At 34.5% G+C, this 19,432-nt stretch overlaps 1 protein-coding gene across 12 annotated transcripts in view; it reads left to right on the top strand.

Moving 5' to 3' along the window:
- The window catches only part of USP34 (ubiquitin specific peptidase 34), a 186,512-nt gene that overhangs the window by 94,710 nt on the left and 72,370 nt on the right, over positions 1–19,432 (top strand). For all 12 annotated transcript variants that reach the window (XM_036435431.2, XM_036435430.2, XM_036435437.2 and 9 more), the window contains 9 exons: positions 2,730–2,930; positions 6,334–6,416; positions 11,710–11,750; positions 11,886–12,010; positions 13,045–13,197; positions 14,390–14,494; positions 15,872–15,927; positions 16,021–16,141; positions 19,113–19,296. In XM_036435431.2, the coding sequence (XP_036291324.1) occupies positions 2,730–2,930; positions 6,334–6,416; positions 11,710–11,750; positions 11,886–12,010; positions 13,045–13,197; positions 14,390–14,494; positions 15,872–15,927; positions 16,021–16,141; positions 19,113–19,296 (1,069 nt within the window). The remainder of the gene's footprint in view (positions 1–2,729; positions 2,931–6,333; positions 6,417–11,709; positions 11,751–11,885; positions 12,011–13,044; positions 13,198–14,389; positions 14,495–15,871; positions 15,928–16,020; positions 16,142–19,112; positions 19,297–19,432) is intronic.

The following is a 19,432-nucleotide window of genomic DNA, read 5'->3' as shown; positions in this document are numbered from 1 at the left end:
ACATTCTCATCAATAGTTGGTATAGTCTTTTTAATTTCAGCCATTCTAGTGAGTATGTAGTATTATTTTGTGGCTTTGTTGGCCTACTCAAGAAATCATTGCCAAATTCAATGTCCTGAGGCTTTTGTCCTATATTTTCTTTCAAGAATTTTATATTTTAGGTTTTTTATTCATTTTGAATTGTTGTATATGTATCGATATTAGGTAAGGGTTCAACTTTAATTTTTTTCGAATAGACATCCAGGTTTCCCTGCATTTCTTGAAGACTGTCCTTTCCCCATTAAATGGTCTTAGAAATAATTTTATTTTAATATTTTATAATTTTTTCATTTACACTGACATTTTTTGATCTGCATTTTTGTCCTTTTTATTGAATTTATTGGGGTGATACTGGTTAACAAATTATACAGGTTTCAATTGCACTATAACACCTCATCTATATATTGTACTATGTGTGCACCACCCCAAGTCAAGTTGTCCATACCCTCCTCCACCCCCCTCCCTAGCAGTCACCACTCTGTTCATATCCTTGAGTTTTTTTCTCTCTATTTTTTCCTTTTGCTCAATCCATACCTCCTTCACCAATGTATCCCCCTCCCCCCACCTAATCCTCCCCAAGTATCAGCTACGCTTTATCTATGAGTCTGTCTCAATTTTGCTTATTAGTTCATTTTATTCATTAGATTCCATATATGAGTGAAATTATGTTACTTGTCTTTTCAATGTGGAGAGCATTATTCAGATTTTTAATTTTTAAAAAATATATATATTTTATTGATTTTTTACAGAGAGGAAGGGGGAGAGAGAGCTAGAAACGTCGATGAGAGAGAAACATCGACCAGCTGCCTCTTGCACATCCCCCACCGGGGACGTGCCCACAACCAATGTACATGCCCTTGACCGGAATCGAACCCGGGACCTTTCAGTCCGCAGACCGACGCTCTACCACTGAGCCAAACCGGCTTCGGCAGATTTTTAATTTCTTTATGAATGAGTTTTGTGTTTCTAAAAATTTTGTCCAAGTTATCCAATTTTTTTACATACATTGGCAGCATCACCTCTCTTGCACAGTGGATAAGAGTTACTTGAATACAAGCACTGTGATACTGGGCCAGCTCTACTTAGTGATTATTGGTTGACTAGTGTATGCAGTGTAGACCCACTGGACACAAGGGTGATTCATGTCCCGGGCAGGACAGAACTACACAGCAGGAGATTTATCACACTACTCAGAACAGCACACAGTCTAAAACTTATGAGTTGTTTATTTCTGGAATTTTCCATATGATATTTTCAGACTGTTTGTTGACCATGGGCAATTGGAACCTCTGAAAATGAAACTGTGAATAAGGGAAGGGACTACTGTCGTAGAAATATTTTCACTCAGTTTGTAGCTTACATACATAAACATTTATGTTTTTTAAGCAGTTTTTAATCTAATAGTTTTTGTATTCCTATAAGAAATTCATGTTTTAAGATCACAAAGATTTTCTCCCCCCCCCCCCCCCCCCATAACTTTCACAGTTATCTTTCACATTTAAGTCTGTGATGCATTTAAAACTAACTTTTATATCGTGGGGTGATGATGAAGTTTTTTGTTTTATTTAATTTTTTTATGGCTATCCAATTTTTCTAGCACCATTTGTTGAAAAGACTTCTTTCCTCACCTAAATTTCTTGGTACCTTTCTGAAAACCAGTTATATGGGGTTGCTATGTTTCAAGTATATTGGAATAGATATACCACTTGGCACTGGTGTTAGGAAAGTAGGAAGAAAAGGACTATTAAAGCGAAAGCTCTGAAACTCTCATCTTGAACATAAGTGATAGTCATCTTAATTCATTTCAAGGAAGTGTTTTACTTTAAAAATATTTTTAAGTAAAGCTTTAAGTCAGTAAGAAATATTACACTAAACAGTATTTTACCAAAAATATTTTTTTACATTTACGTATAGAAATGTAACATTTTCAGTTGAATTATATTCTAAAGCTGTTGAGAATTGCTGGCCCCAAAATATTAGAGTATATGCAACTTGTTGGAGAAACAACTTGTTAGTTGTTTAACTGTTTTAAAAATCATAGTACAGTTTGAGTAGTGTACAGTGGAACCTCTGGGCTTGAACTTAATTCATGTCGGAAGGCTTTTCAAGAAGCGATTTGTTAAAAAACTGAATCATATTTTCCCATTATAAAGAATGTAAATTGAATTAATCCATTCCAGATCCCCAAGTAATTCCCTGTTTTAACCTTTCTTATATACAGTACATGTATAAGGTAGTGTTTAATCTATAAACACTATTTTCTTAAATTTATGGAGCCCTGCTAGCCTTAAAGGAATCACATTCAGCACTCCTTCCAGTGGTGTCTTTCAGGTCTGCATCAGCATCTTTGTTCAAATATCACTGCCTCCAAAATGCTGTCACTGTATTTTTTTTTTTAAACCTCTCTCTCTCTGTTATATACATTTATATGATGTGTTCATGATAGAAATGTGTCATTTCCATTTCATTACATGCAACCTCTTAGTGTTTTGATAATTTTTCTTCAATTTTATAAGATTGGATTGTTACTGACCATAATAAATGCTTAGCAACATTCTGTAGCACATGGATTAACTACTAGATATAATTATTTTTATTTTCTAGCCTTTCATTTTAAGTTTTATAGTAGCCATATTACATTAATTAAAATAGGGAAATGACTTTTTTTTTTTTTTTTTTTTCCCCCACAGTGGCAGCTTGACTGTCTTGCTTGCTTGCTGAAGTTAATATGCCAGTTTGCAGTAGATCCGTCTGATTTGGATTTAGCTTATCATGATGTCTTTGCCTGGTCTGGTATAGCAGAAAGCCATAGGAAAAGAACTTGGCCTGGCAAATCAAGAAAGGCCGCTGGTGATCATGCCAAAGGTCTTCATATACCAAGATTAACAGAGGTAAAGTTCACAAGTTATCATTAAATTGTTGTAATGAGTTCTATTTATGTTTTAAGAGAGCTTATGTATTTTTGTTTTAACAAAATGGTGTAAAACTCTAATGCATAAGAAATGCTATTCTACAATACCACAGTATGACTTCCCATTTGAAGTGATGCTTTTATTTATTTATTTATTTATTTATTTATTTTTAAATATATTTTATTGATTTTTTTACAGAGAGGAAGGGAGAGAGAGAGCTAGAAACGTCGATGAGAGAGAAACATCGAACAGCTGCCTCTTGCACCCCCCCCACCGGGGATGTGCCCGCAACCAACGTACATGCCCCTGACCGGAATCGAACCTGGGTCCTTTCAGTCCACAGACCGCTCTACCGCTGAGCCAAACCGGTTTGGGCTGATGCCTTTATTTTAATGCAGAAGTAATTATGCTGTTCAGTTCATCATCCAAAATGCAGAAATGAGTTTTATGGCATTTTAATGATATCTAACTGTAGGATTGAGTTTATTATTTGTATTCAGTAGTAAATATACCGAGTGTATTAGGGTCCATTCAGGAAAGCAAACCACATTAGATTTTTCAACAGGAAATTTAAATAGAGAATTGGTTTTATTTGTATGAGTTTGAGGATTGAACATACAAAAGAGAACTGTTGAGATAATCTAGAGAAGTAACCATTTACTGCTCATCGTGTTTTCAGAACACGTGGGAGGTTGGGGCTTTTCAGAAATAAGCTTATAGAATAAAAATACTGTTGAACTGGGGTTTAGGCCTCTCAAGAAAAGGGTTATGCTACTACTTCTAAAACCAACTGCCTTTTCTGGGTGAAATACTCTGGAGCAGTGCTAAAAATAAAAATAAAATCCCACAAGGAAATAATTTATAGTGTCTCAGATTGACAGAACTTAATTAGAAGTCGTCTGGCAAGGAAGAATTTGATTTGTTATGTACCAACCCTAGGATTGCAGAGCATGTATATAAAATGGGTAGAGCTGAAGAAAATGGCACAATAACCAGCAGTAAACGTAGAATTATTTTTGTTCACATGATAATATATTTGCCTTTCCAATGTTTTCACCAGTGATCTGGGAAGTGGGGAAGAGATGAAGATGAGTTTTTAGTGAAATCTGTTTCTCATTTTGTAATTTTTTGTGACCAGTGCCTCATTTTGTACCTGCCCAAGAAAAAACAGAGTAATGAGTTTGTTACTGATAGAAAAATATTGTGGTGGTTATAGGTTGGAAACTGCTGGTATAAATGGAAACATAAAGCATATTTCCCTGGAATTTGGTGAGATTAAAAGGGGAAAATGATCAATGTTAGCATTCCAGAGTTAAATAGGAAAAATGGTCTATGCTTATATTTCCAGGTTATAATATAAAAAGCTCATATTGAATGTGCTTTTTCCCATCAACTCACTAAATAATTTAAATGCTTTTGACAGTAGTTATTTCCTTTTGAGATATTAATATATAAATATAGGTACACATATAGAATTAAAAAAAATTGGCTTTTTTTTAATTTTTATTTTTGTACCTTTTATTGTTGACACTATTATAGATGTTTCCCTTTATCTCACTTTGGCCACTTCCACCTAGCCCGTAAAAATTGGCTTGTTTTTTAAAAAATATATGAAATTACATTCTTAGTGAAAATAGTTCTGAATATACAAGTGAACTCCTTAGTCATAGGTGACAGCCATTAATAGCGTTATTTTTTAGCGTTTTTTTTTTTTTTTTTTTTTCTATGCACATGCCAGGGTTAGGTTTCCGTAGTTTATAAAAGGTACATACTATATGCATTTTACCATAATAATTAGAACTTAGTATGTAAATCTAAGCTGTTTGGGGACAAACATTCTTGTTACACTAATTCTGGAGACAAAGCCATCCAATTTTGGTACATTGTAGATAGTAAGAGATTCTTTGTATTTGTTCTCTTTGATAGCCTTTACGATGGTTGAAATTCCAGATTGAACTTTCATATTCCTACCTAAACACAGTTTTTCTTAAAGCTTTCCTGATTTTGCCAGGGACAGGTTTTGCATATTTGACATATATAAGATATATATACATATACATATATACATATATATATATATGTATGTATATATGTATGTGTGTGTGTGTGTGTGTATATATGTGTATATATATATACACACACACACACACACACACTTATGTTACAGTGCTCTCTGTGTTCTCTGCTGTAATGTTTAACATCTCCAGGATGGGAACAGTGTCTTATAAAATAAGTGCCCAGAATGAGCTCTGACCTTCAGAAGAGATTGAATAATTTTTTTTTTTAATGAGTTTACTATACAATGGGTTTATTATTTTTCATTTTCTTTCTTTCTTTTAAAAAAAAATATATCTTATTGATTTTTTACAGAGAGGAAGAGAGAAGAATAGAGAGCTAGAAACGTCAATGAGAGAGAAACATCGACCAGCTGCCTCCTGCACACCCCCTACTGGGGATGTGCCCGCAACCAATGTACGTGCCCTTGACCGGAATCGAACCTGGGACCCTTTAGTCCGCAGACCAACGCTCTACCACTGAGCCAAACCGGTTTCGGCGAGATTGAATAATTTTTTAATGAAGTTAGCAAATTATTATTTTTTTTCCTCTTATATGGATAAAGAGCTAAAAGTATTTATTAGAGTCAAGGCAGCTTGAAAGTCAGCAAACTCAACATTGAACCTCAGAATTTTTAATCTAAAATCCATGCTGTATATCCCTGGTGTATTATATTGCCTTTCTATGTTCATTTCAGGATTGTTGAGGAATCTGCTGTTGTTTAACTCCTTTTTCCTTGTTTGAAGAGTAGAAATTGTTTAATTCTTCATCTATGCCACAAAAATCCACCACTGTGTGATATATAGTATTTTTCTCTGACATGCAGATAATCTATGGAGCAAATATAAAAAATAGTTTTACTTGTGTATTTCTAAATTTTGAATGATTCTTGTTAAAGTTGCTGGTTTTCTTTTTTTTTAACATATATTTTATTGATTTTTTACAGAGAGAAAGGGAGAGAGATAGAGAGCTAGAATCGTCGATGAGAGAGAAACATCGAACAGCTGCCTCTTGCACACTCCCTACCGTGGATGTGCCCACAACCAACGTACATGCCCTTGACCGGAATCGAACCTGGGACCTTTCAGTCCACAGACCGACGCTCTACCGCTGAGCCAAACCGGTTTCGGCAATTGCTGGTTTTCTAATATTTGATATTTTTACAATATTTTCAAATGGCCATTCTAAGATACTTCTTGTCATAAAAAAAGTTTAACATAATTTGGAGTCTTAGGTTAAAAATGCAGTTGTATGGTGTTTTTTTGTTTTGTTTTTGTTTAGTGTATTTAAAAGATGTTTTAAAAAAATTTTTGGTTTTGTTTTAAAGGTATTTCTTGTTCTTGTGCAAGGAACCGGCTTGATTCAACGACTTATGTCTGTTGCTTATACCTATGATAATCTGGCTCCTAGGTATGATTTTTTTTAAACATAATTTATGAATGCATTTGTGGTAAGAATATAATGTTTTAAAGCTTTATTTTGAAAACATTTGATATTTAGAAAAATTTTAGGGTGTTTTTATGAACTCCCATACTGTTTATTTAGATTTGCGTATTATTATCAACATTTTGCCAATTTTATCACAAAATCATGAGTGTGTTTATCAGTGTGTGTCTTTGTGAACACATTCATTTACATATTATTCTGAATCTTTGAGAGTAGTTCACTAGAGGAATGGGGACCAGCCAGCCTGTCGCCTGAGTAAGAGACAAGCCACCTGCCCTGCAGTCCCCTGTGGCTGCGGTAGGCCTGGGCAAAGCCAGCTCCAGTCCTGGGTGCCTGCAGCCAGCCAGAGGGAGGGAAACCCAGGTCCTGGGTGCCTGTGAGTCCTGGGTGCCTGCAACTGGTTGGAGAAGGGAATCCTGGGTCCCATTTGTGGGGTAAGGCAGAGGCAGTGAGGGGTGATCAGACCAACATGGGAGCAGTTAGAGGTGATCAGGCCTGTAGGGTAGCAGTTAGGGGCAATCAGGCAGGCCAGGCAAAAGTGTTTAGGGGTGATCAGGCAGACAAGCAGGAGAGCAATTAGGAGCCAGTGGTCTCAGATTGTGAGAGGTAGTTGGGCATCCCCCGAAGGGTCCCGGATTTAAGAGGGTGCAGGCCGGGTTGAGGAACCCCCGTCCTCCCCCTCCACCTCCCCGCCCCCTTTCATGCACGAATTTTGTGCACCGGGCCTGTAGTCTATATTATAAAAAGCAAGTTGTCATAACAGAGTAACAACCAAAGACTGATCACCAGGAGGTGCATGTAGCACCTTTCGGTCCCTCCCCCTGGCCTGAGAGCCACTTACGCAGTGTGGCCCACAGGCTCAGATCACAGCAAGGCGGGCCGGTGGGTGGGCCATGCAATTTCACACACTGGGCTTTTAATTTACTCATAAATACTTTCATTTTTATCTCCTAAGACCAAGGACCTTTTCTTAACTACTAGTGTAAAATAAGTTTAGAAAATATTATCTAATATACTGTTGGTACTTCTCATTAGAACCATGTACTACTGTTGCATTTAGTTGTCATATTTATTTCCTTTAATCACTGATACTTTCTTAGCCTTTCTTTGATGATATTGAAATTTTATAATGCACCTTTCAATCTAGGTTTTCCTGACTGTTCCTCATGGTTAGATTCAAATGGTATATTTTAGCAGGAATTCTCCATGAATAATATCTTCACTAGTACATCCTGATGATGTCAGTATGTCCATTGTTAGTGGTATTAATTTTGATTGATTGATCTAGTTTCCTTTAGGTTTTTCTACAATGTTTCTGATTTTTTTTTTCTTTGTAATTAAAAGTATACTGTGGGAAGATATTTTGCAATTGCTTAAATTTCCAGCTCCTAATAAAATTTTCATTCATTTATTTATTAGCATTCAGTGATGATTCTTGCCTCAATTAAAAATATTAGTATAGCCCTCGCCAGGTGGATCAGTTGGTTGAAGTATTTTCCTATACACCAAAAGATTGTGGGTTTAATTTGTGGTCAGAATACATACCTAGATTGTGGGTTCAATTCCCACTTGGGGTACACTTGAGAGGTGACACGCGCGTGCTCACTCTGTCCCTCCCCCCAAAATCTCTTCCCCTCTCTCCCCCTTCTTTCTTCCTCTATCTCTTTCTAAAACCAATAAAAAAGCATATCCTATATTTTTTTTAAACTTTTATTCCTAGGGTAAGGATTAAAAGTTAAAAATAAAACATATTTACAAACGGTTTTTCTAACTCTTAACATTCCTTTTATGTTTATTAATTGACATTTTATTGTGAGAAAGTGCTTTCTCTTATTTCCTTTTATTTATTGATTACCAGTTTGGATTTTTTTTTATTCAACATATTATAATTCGTTACTATTACTATTCTCTTTAGTAAAATTATACCTGAGTTGGCCTCGTCAGGCTTGTTGATGTGTCTTTTGACATATCATTATTTTGTGTGGAGGAGAAGAATCCTTTTTATCCCTGATACTATAAGATCTTCCAGGCTTGTAGTTTCCCTGCCTCAGTTCTAGAATCAGCCATTTTCTTTAAAAAGCCTTAAAGTTGGTAGGGAACCTCAAAAATATGGGTGCTTGGCCTACACATTGCTAACAGTGTTTCCTTGCTTCTCTGCCCCCTGACTAGAGCTGTAAATGTGTTTATAAGAATATACCATATTTTCGGACCATAAGACGCACTTCCCCCCCCCCCCCCCAGAAGTGGGGGGGGGGAGTCCCTGCGTCTTATAGTCCAAATATAGCCTACACATATACTTTAAAACAAAAGTTTTCTTACTTGCCCGGCTCTGTGTGGTCTCTGTGTGCTTGACCGGCTCTAAAATGGTTCTAAATGCTGCTGTTTACTTTACAGGGTTGATTACATGTGTTTATGACTGTGATGTTGGGTTTTAATGCACATAAAATATTTTAGGACACTATTTCAGAATCTTTTTTTCTTCATTTCCCTTCTCTAAAAACTGGTGCGTCTTATGGTCCGGAGCGTCTTATGGTCCGAAAAATATGGTAGTTAAAACATATAATATGATCCCATGTATTGGAGCTATGTTGGAAAATTTTATTTTAAATGTACAAATCCCCCCCCCCAATTAAAATATTGTATTTGCTGACTAAATACATAGGGAGTGGAGAGAAAGGGGGGGGGGGGGGAGAGACTGACTGATTGGTTATGACACCTGTACACACCCCTATAGTGGATTGAACCCACAACTTAGGTATGTGCCCTGACCAAGAATCAAACCTGCTGCCTTTGGTATATGGGACCATGCTCCAACCAACTGAGCCACATTGGCCAGGGCCTAAAATTCTTTCTTAATGTACTTTTCTTTAGTGTCTGTCCCATTTTAATTCACATTCATTCCTTGATCAGTATCTGCTGTACCACATTAGATTGGGGGTAAGTACTATATTAACTAAATCTGATTTTGCTCATCATTATTTTCAGTGGTAGGTACCTTACCTCATAGTTTATAAAAGTTATGAATGGGTAACATGGGGAAATGAAGAAAATGCTGTAACATGTCTTTGATTAATATGATAAAATACATTTTATACCCTAACCACCAATTACTTTCAGCTAAATATTTAACTCTTCCTCCTTGTCCTCTAACACACACTGTACCTCAGTATCTACACACTACAATACAGTGAATTAAGGCAATTCAATGACTGCTTTAGTCTACTTTTTGTTCACTTGACTCTGTTAACCTCATGCAATGAAAAATAAATATGCAGATTTGATACCAGGTGTTGCTACTGGTTCTCTCTGTGGCAATTCTTGTTTTCATTATAGGAGTTCCATTTTTATTTTACTTTAGAGAGAGACATCAATGTGTTGTTCTATTAATTTATGCAGTATTGGTTGCTAGTATGTGCCTTGTCTAGCTAGGGACCAAACCCACAACCTTGGTGTATTTGGATGATACTCTACCCAACTGAGCTACCCAGCCAGGACCAGTAGTTCCAATCTTTGCAATTGAGCTCTTGCCCACTACCCACTCCTACACTTCATCCCTGTGGATTTCTCAGTTCCTGTTTCTGCACCGTTATCTTTTCATAGGCTCTAACCCTCCATTCATAAGGTGCTAGGAGGTTTACATCAATTAAAGCAGAACACTTTTTGCTTGTATTATAAAAAATAATTTAATGCTTCAAATTTAGAAGATTGGTGGGTAAGCTACTCTGATAAAGTTAACATACCAATATGTTTGTAGTATGTTTAATATTGATACTTGATTTATAAAGTTTTTACTTCTTAGTACCTTTTCCTTTAAATCAGAAATAATGGTGAGCCTTGCTTTTGGGGATTTTGAAAGGTATTCTGTGAATTTATAACAAAGTGAGAATGCTCAAGATTCGTGACTTTTTAAAAGTTTATAAGACAAATAATCTATATTTAATCTTGTTAAAATAAAAATTTTAATTAGTTTTCTTGAAACTGAAGTAATATATTTTCTTTTTAAATATTTTTATTTATTTTAGATAAAGGAGAGGAATAGAGAGAGATTGAAACATCAATTATGAAAGAGAATCATTGATCGGCTGCCTCTTGCATGTCCCATTCTAGGGATCCAGCCCAAACCTGAGCGTGTGCTCTGACTGGGAATTGACTATGATCACCTCCTTGTTCATAGGTCCCATAGGTTGATGCTAAACCACTGAGCTATACTAGCCGGGCAAAGTAATATGTTTTTCATTGACGTTACTTGAAAGTATTAGGGAAAATAAAGATGAAATTATATTAAATTAAATTAGCTTTCTCTACTTTTTAGTAATTTGCTTTTAACCATTCATGCTAGAAAATGGCATTAACAAACAGAACCTTTCATGCCTGAAAGTTTTTCTGAAAGTGTTTGTTGAGCTGAATGCTAGCCAGAAAAGGACTAAGTCCTGAGGCATGAAGTCTAAACCACCAGCAGCAGATGGCTAGATGGAGTAGACTACATGTCCCCCATTCTGGAGTTGATGGGCTCTTTGTATATTATGGAGAAAGGTGTAAGCTGTCTTTAAAGAATTTACATTGGCTAAGTTAAGGAGAAAGGTAAAGCAGGGGCAATTCTAGGATAGGTGATTAGTCCCTTAGGAAGAAATGTTTACTACTTGTGATTGGTTGCAGTTACGGTCCTGAAAGTTCATGTGTAAGCAGATTGTGATGGCTTCTGGTGGTTACTCTAGGCGTTGTTTCAAAGCTCCCTCATGCATTTAGGAATGTGAGCAGTCTGTTGTTAGTTGGCTCACAGACTTTAATTAACTGGTTGAATACTCTTTTCTCTCTGTCTCACTCTCTGTCCTGCTATCATTTAATTTTAGTACTTCTGAGAATATTTTTTTCTTATCAAAGAAAGGTCATTTTATGTCACTGTATGATTTTTTTTTTAAGGAGTCTGAAGTTTAGACTAAATCATTGTGATCTTTGTCTTTAGTAACTCAACCATGAACATTTGTTGAGGGTTTACTTATTTCAATCAATATTGGTTTCACTCAAACTTTACTAAATCTGAACATCCATTTGTTTGCTATAAGATTTAACAGTGAATTTTAAAATAAAAGATAAGAGTCACAGAAAAATACAAAAGTAGCTTTCTAAAATCTAATGTTTTTTAGGGGAAAAGATGTATATACTTTTAACTAAGTTATTTTTATTTATTTTTATTTTTTCTAAGTTATTTTAAATTCATTACTAAATTTAATTGGTGGTGGTGTGTTTTTACTTGCAGAGTTTTGAAAGCTCAGTCTGATCACAGGTCTAGACATGAAGGTAAGAATTCAAGAAAGTTAATTTTTAAGAAGTGAAAATTTAGACAACTATATAAATTTATATATATCTTTAATGAACATTATTTTCTTTACAGTACCCCTTAAAATTGTATTTTTTCCCCTACTTTTTCTATAGTTTCACATTATTCAATGTGGCTTTTGGTGAGTTGGGCTCATTGCTGTTCTTTAGTGAAATCTAGCCTTGCTGATAGTGATCATTTACAAGATTGGCTAAAGAAATTGACCCTCCTTATTCCTGAGGTAAGATAAAAATGAAGATTAGTGGTTACTCTTTACTTTTTCATATTGTTAATATCCTATATAATAAAAGCGTAACAGGCTAAGTGTTTGACCGATGAGTTGACCATTCGGTTGACCAAGGGGCCAGATGCTATGACATGTAGGTTAGCTTGATGCTGGGGTCTGGTCGATTGGGACTGGGCAAGAGGACCGGACATGCCCTAGAGCTCTCCCATGGTTCCTCCCCAGATGGCCAGCAGCCATCAGCCCCGATCAGGATGGGCAACATGGTCCTGTTCGCTGGCCAGGCTGAGATACCCCACCTGTGCACGAATTCGTGCACTGGGCCTCTAGTTGATAATTTAAAAAAAAAAACACAAAAAAAACACCTAAATGGACATAATCCTACAAATATATCACATTATCTGAAAGATCTAGAATGTTTTGAACTATGTATACTTAAGTGTGAATGTTACATAATCAGTAGCACTCATATTTGTCTTTTTCTAAAATACTTCTTTACAGGTTATTTTGCTTTTTTTAAAAAATTGCTCTTTTCTAGGGTAGGGCAAGTGAGCGTTAATTGTGGTCATTTAGCGTTTATTGTGGTCATTTATAATGTTTTAGAGAAGTTTTTACTTGTTTTTTGTTTTCTTTTTATAATTAGAGTGTATCTTAGATGCAACAGAGACTAAAAATAAGTTAAATATATTTTCTTCTGTTCTTTAATCTTCTACATAAATTAATATGTATGTTTTCTCCTTAATCCCCTTTGTATTTGTCTATTATTGTGTTTATTTGGTTTTACTTAATGGCCATATTCAGGATTTCTCAGATATGTTTTTACATATTACTATATATATATATATATATATATATATATTACTTTATTTGATCATGTATTATTTATATGCAAGAATATTTTATCAGAACGTTGCATGTTAAAATATGTTACTAAAGAAGTCACCTAATGTTATTTCTGCCAACATATTAACCCTAATATTAACTGTTTTGTACTAACTCAGATTGTTTTTGAAACTTGTTTTTTCATTTAGACTGCAGTCCGTCATGAGTCTTGCAATGGTCTTTATAAGTTATCCCTATCAGGGCTGGATGGAGGTGACTCAATCAATCGCTCTTTTCTGCTATTGGCCGCCTCAACATTGTTGAAATTTCTTCCTGATGCTCAAGCGCTTAAACCTATCAGGGTAAGATTTTACTGTGTTCAGGAACAGTTTCTATTCTTGCAGTTTCCTTTGCCCAATTTTATTATCATATTGTTGCAGTAATTTTGAGTTCTTGTTTACTATATATAGTTTATTATCAAGGCAATAATAGTTACATACTTCTTAAAGTGACAGCATTGTGACCATGTTACACCTAGGAGTAGAATCTGTTTGTTTGTTTGTTTGTTTGTTTTTTAATTTATTTTTTTAATATATTTTATTGATTTTTTTACAGAGAGGAAGAGAGAGAGATAGAGAGTCAAAAACATCGATGAGAGAGAGACATCGATCAGCTGCCCCTTGCACACCCCCCACTTGGGATGTGCCCACGACCAAGGTACATGCCCTTGACCAGAATTGATCCCCGGACCTTTCAGTCCACAGGCCGACGCTCTATCCACTGAGCCAAACCGGTTTTGGCGTATCTGTTTGTTTTTATTTCAGCTATAGGGGATCTCTCATGGATATTCAGTTTTGGAAATAATATTTGTTCTTACTATATTTTGGGGCCTGTGTTAGTAAGTTGAATGACAGAAGCATCATAAATGTAGCTACCATCTCATTTAGTAACATAGGGTTTTATTATTAGGATATTCTGAATTTCCTATTTCTTTCCCTTTCCAATGTATATATTAGCCTTGTAAAAACCTCTATCACATAATAAATCCTGATCCCATTAGTAAGTCAATTTTACTAATCCAAGAAATACGTTGTGTAGTAGGATTTACTTTTTCTCCACCATATTAACCTATCATCGACTATGTAAGAAATATGATGTGCTTTTTATTTTTCAGATTTCAAAGTTATAATAGACCATTGCATGTGGGTAGCTTTATATATACTCATGTTCTGTAGGTTTCTGTATTCCCACATTTTCATTGAATTCTTAATTTATATCACATTATTTAGTATTATACATTCATATCTTTTTCAAGAGGGTTGTACTGTTAAATAATTTGAGGGTAATGTTATTCTGAGTTTCTCATTCATTATGTTCTTAGTTATTCTAACTTTATAGAAAATAGGAGTGTTGTCTTCATTTTTTTAAGTTCTTATTACTGTTTAATTTGTATTAGGAGTTAATTCTTTTCATAGGCTGTTTCTTAAATATATTGTAATTTTAAGTTGTTTTCCTTTGAAAAATCATTTTACAAAGTTAAAATTTTTTTAATAGATAGATGATTATGAAGAAGAACCAATGTTAAAACCTGGATGCAAAGAGTATTTTTGGTTGTTGTGCAAATTAGTTGACAACATACATATAAAGGACGCTAGTCAGGTATGTTCAGGAAAGTTCATTATCATGTTAATAGAGATTAATCATGTACACATGTGTTCATAACTTTATAGGTCCTTTTTTAAGCATTTTAATCAATAGTAAGTTGAAAATGTTATAATTTTTCTACTCGATTTCCACCTTTCTGTTCTGCTCTAATTCCTTTCTTCTTTTTACTTTTATTTTTGTTGAAATGGATTTATCTAGTATCTGCATATAAGTAGTTTCCTGTCTCTTTTGAGTAAAATTTCTGGATGCAAAATCTTATTTAGAATGTGAAATTTAGACTTTAAATTTAAATATAGCTTTCAATAATAGTTTGTAGATTTGGAGTTCTGAATATAAAATGAAATTGCATTTCAAATTGTTGTTTTAAGGTAAAGAAATACTTGAGTTTGCTGATCTAATTTTCTTTTTTTATTTTTTATTTTTATTTTTAAAAATGTATATTTTATTTTTTTTCACAGAGAGGAAGGGAGAGGGATAGAGAGTTAGAAACATTGATGAGAGAGAATCATCGATCAGCCACCTCCTGCACACCCCCCACCGGGGATGTGCCTGCAACCAAGGCACATGCCCCTCAGTCCGCAGCCGACGCTCTAGCCACTGAGCCAAACCGGTCTCAGCTAGTTTTCTTTTAGTACACTAAAATATTTTCATCTAAACAAATGTTTGAAACAAGTGAATTTTAAAAACAAATTTGCTACATAAAGTTTTGTTTGTTTTTTTTCTCTTATAAATTTAGTAAACTAAAATCTCAGGGAAAAAATGAGAAACAACTTAAACAAAATACATTTAAATATTTAGGAAACATTTCCTCTGATTTTTTTTAAATGTATTTTGATCAAAGTACAATATATACACTTTATAATTAAAATACCCTGTAGTGTTTGATCTTCTTTTTAAGAAACAGTTACATCTGAACTCTTTTTTTTTTGTTTTGTTTTGTTTTGTTTTTTTTTTGTTAATCCTCACTTGAGGATTTTTTTTCCTCATTGATTTTTTGAGAGAGAGGGAGAAACATTGATATGTTGCCTCCCTCATGCACCTTGCCTGAGGATTGAACCCACAAACCTGGGTATGTGCCCTGCCTGGGAATTGAACCCACTACCTTTTGGTGTATGGGACAATGCTCCAACCAACAGCCATACCAGCCAGGGCCCATTGTATCTTTTTTGAAGTACTGTCAATGATGTGTTTACAATGGTATTATTATTATTACTTTGACATCACATATGAGTTATTTGATAGGTATTTTAATGAATTTAGGAGAACCAAATTCTTATTACTTCAAAGGAAAATATTTTTATGTTGTTTTAATCTGAATTATTAAATATAAAAAATTCATAGTTAAATTTTATATTTTCTCTTTGTATTAAGACAACGCTCCTCGACTTAGATGCTTTGGCACGGCATTTGGCTGACTGTATTCGAAGGTAAAATTTGTTGTAAAATTGACAATTATATTGTTGAGAGATAAAAAGGACGTAATCATGTGAACTATCTTGTTTTGCTTGTATTTTCTGTAGCAGGGAGATCCTTGATCATCAAGATGGTAACATAGAAGATGATGGGCTTACAGGACTCCTCAGGCTTGCAACAAGTGTTATTAAACACAAACCACCCTTTAAATTTTCAAGAGAAGGACAGGTAGGTATTAAGACATCTAAATATCTGTGAAATATAATTGAAACTTTTTGTTGCAATGAAACGTAAAATTTGCTAAAGCTTTATTGCTGGGAGGAAAAGTGAACTGTGAATAAAATGAACCCTGGAAATATAAACCTTAGGCTCATTTTTAGAATGCAAAAATAATTTTTAATTTCTATGACACTATATATATATATATATATATATATATATATATATATATATATATAAACAAATGTATATAGTTTTGTGGAATTGAGTATTTTGACTATTAACTTATACAATGGAGTTAACATTTAGTCATTATAGAGTATTTGTCTTACTGGTTTTATATTTGAAAGGCCCACTTGAAATAAAATCATTTTAATACACTTAATGACTAAACTAACAAATGTCTAATTACTCTTTAGATTGAGCTATTCACTCTTCCATGGGCACTTCTGTCATTTCTTGCAGTGAGTGAGTTACTTATGATCTGGAAAGTTGGTTATTGATTGTGTCAAAACACAGGCTAGAAGATTGTTCCCATGAAAATAGACTAAGAATTCTTGAGATGAACTTAGAGTGACATTTTTGCCTATGTTAAATCTGTGTTACTTCTCCTATTCCTTAAAGCTCCATCCTTTGCTGATTCTTCTGAGTCTTTCTATTATTTTTCTATTAATACCCAGTGGGAATAATTTGATTGATTCATAACCTTACTGGTTGAAGTCTTATATATAAACCAGTATATAACTATTATTCTTAAATAGAAATAATAATTTTTCTGATAATTTGTAAAACAAAAATCATCATCATAAGTAAAGAAAAAAGTTTAGATAGTAGAACGAGAAGATTCCTTTATATAGTTCATTTTCCGTGGTGCTTTGATGATGGCATTCCAGGGCTTTCTGTGTATGTAATAAATACACAAGTATATAGTTTATGTTATGTAAAACCATTCTGTGATCTGTTTTCTTCACTTAAAAAATGAATCCATTAAAAAATACCCTTTGAGCCAAGACCAGTTTGGCTCAGTGGATAGAGTGTTGGCCTGCAGACTGAAAGGTCCCGGGTTCGATTTTGGTCAAGGACATGTATCTTGGTTGTGGGCATATCCCTGGTAGGGGGTGTGCAAGAGGCAGCTGATCAATGGTTCTCTCTCATCGATGTTTCTAACTCTCTATTTCTCTCTTCCTCTCTGTAAAAAAAAATCAATTTTTTATTTATATATATATATATATATATATATATATATATATATACACACACATAAAATACCCTTTGAAAAATTAAATACATAAGAGGGAAATAATTTCATGTCTTTAAATAATACATATTTTTCTTGATTTCAGAGGAGAAGGGAGAGGGGAAGAGATAGAAACGTCAATGATGAAAGAGAATCATTGATCAGCCACATCCTGCATGCCCCACTCTAGGAATTGAGCCTGCAACATGAGTATGTGCTCAAACATTGAGCCAAACCAGTCAGGCTCACATAAATTCTTCTTCTTTTTAAAAAAATATATTAATTGTTTACAGAGAGAAAGGGAGAGGGATAGAGAGAACCATCAATGAGAAACATCGATCAGTTGCCTCATGCGCACTCCCTACTGGGTATGAGCCCACAACCAAGGTACATGCTCTTGACCAGAATTGAACCTGGGACCCTTAAGTCCACAGACCAATGCTCTATCTACTGAGCCAAATTGGTTAGGGCTCACATAAATTCTTAAAGTAAATTTAATTAATTTTAATCAGAATACATCACTTGACAAAGAACTATGTCATTTTTATATCCCCAGCCATACTACATGATAGGTGTTTTCAATTGGTGGGCCACAGAAGCACACTAGTGAGCCACAATAACTTTTAAAACATGAAATACTTGACTATTTAGTCAGGGGTACTTACCTGTTTTCCCTTAGACCGTCAAGTAAAAAATGCCAGTTTTCAACAAAACAATAGTAATATAGTGTGAATAAATCAAAATTGTACTTTAAAAAAAAATATATATATATATATATTTTTTTTTTTTTTTAATACATTTTATTGATTTTTTACAGAGAGGAAGAGAGAAAGATAGTTAGAAACATCGATCAGCTGCCTCTTACACACCCCCTACTGGGGATGTGCCAGCAATCAAGGTACATGCTTTTGACCGGAATCGAACCTGCGACCTTTCAGTCCGCAGGCCGACGCTCTATCCACTGAGCCAAACCGGTTTCGGCTTATATATGTTTTTATTGAATTCAAAGAGAAAGGGAGAGGAAGAGAGAGATGGAAACATCAATGATTCTACCTCATCATTGATATTTCTATCTCTTTCTCTCCCTCTTCCATCTTTTTGGAAATCAAGATCAGATAGCGAGAAGATTAGGAAAGGCTTTGAAGAAGATATAGTTATTGTAATAGAGAATAGTTTTCTTAAAAATTGGTTGCCTCCTATACACACCCTTAGGTTGCAGGGGATCAAACCTCAACTTAGGTATTTACCCTGACTGGGAATTGAACCCACAATCTTTTGGTGAATGTGACGATGCTTTGACAGCCACCCAGCCAGAACAGACCTGGTTTTTAATGTTTTTTGTTTGGGAACCTCTGGCACTTATAAGTTCTCATTATACACAAGTTGCTGCTTTGATGGCTACTATTGTTATTAGAGTAAAATAAGGAAAAACTTAAGTGCAGAAGCAGCCAAGAAAGGGAGTAATGATTCTTTAACAAAAACTTTTGGTCACTTAATGGAATAATAGCATTGTGGTAAGAACGAGCTATATTAAGTGGCAAGAGGGAAGTAAGAGGGAATGTTCACTTAAGAAAAGTGAACATTGGGAATACTTTACAGTAATTGTATATGATGCTGCTTGAAATTTTCAAACAGTCTTATAGAAAATTGTAGATGTCATAGGGTTTAGTTTACGTAAGTTAACTCATATTTGGAATATAATATTTAAGTTTAGATAATGTGCTTGGATTTTCTGTTTTTCAGGAATTTTTAAGAGATATCTTCAATCTCCTGTTTTTGTTGCCTAGTCTAAAAGATAGACAACAGCCAAAGTGCAAATCACATTCTTCAAGAGCTGCTGCTTATGATTTGTTAGTAGAGATGGTAAAGGGGTCTGTTGAGAACTACAGGCTAATACACAACTGGGTTATGGCACAACACATGCAGTGTAAGCATTCTTGTTTTTCTTTAATCTTTCTAAATTTTGTATGCAGAAATGAGATTTTTTAAGGGCATATTTCAAAGAAAGAAATCACTGTTCACACACTTATAAACAGTTATAAATGATCGTTATAAATGATCGT

Source organism: Pipistrellus kuhlii, unplaced genomic scaffold (assembly GCF_014108245.1).
Source record: "Pipistrellus kuhlii isolate mPipKuh1 unplaced genomic scaffold, mPipKuh1.p scaffold_m20_p_13, whole genome shotgun sequence".
NCBI lineage: Eukaryota > Metazoa > Chordata > Mammalia > Chiroptera > Vespertilionidae > Pipistrellus > Pipistrellus kuhlii.
This window is presented reverse-complemented; position numbering and strand designations above follow the sequence as displayed.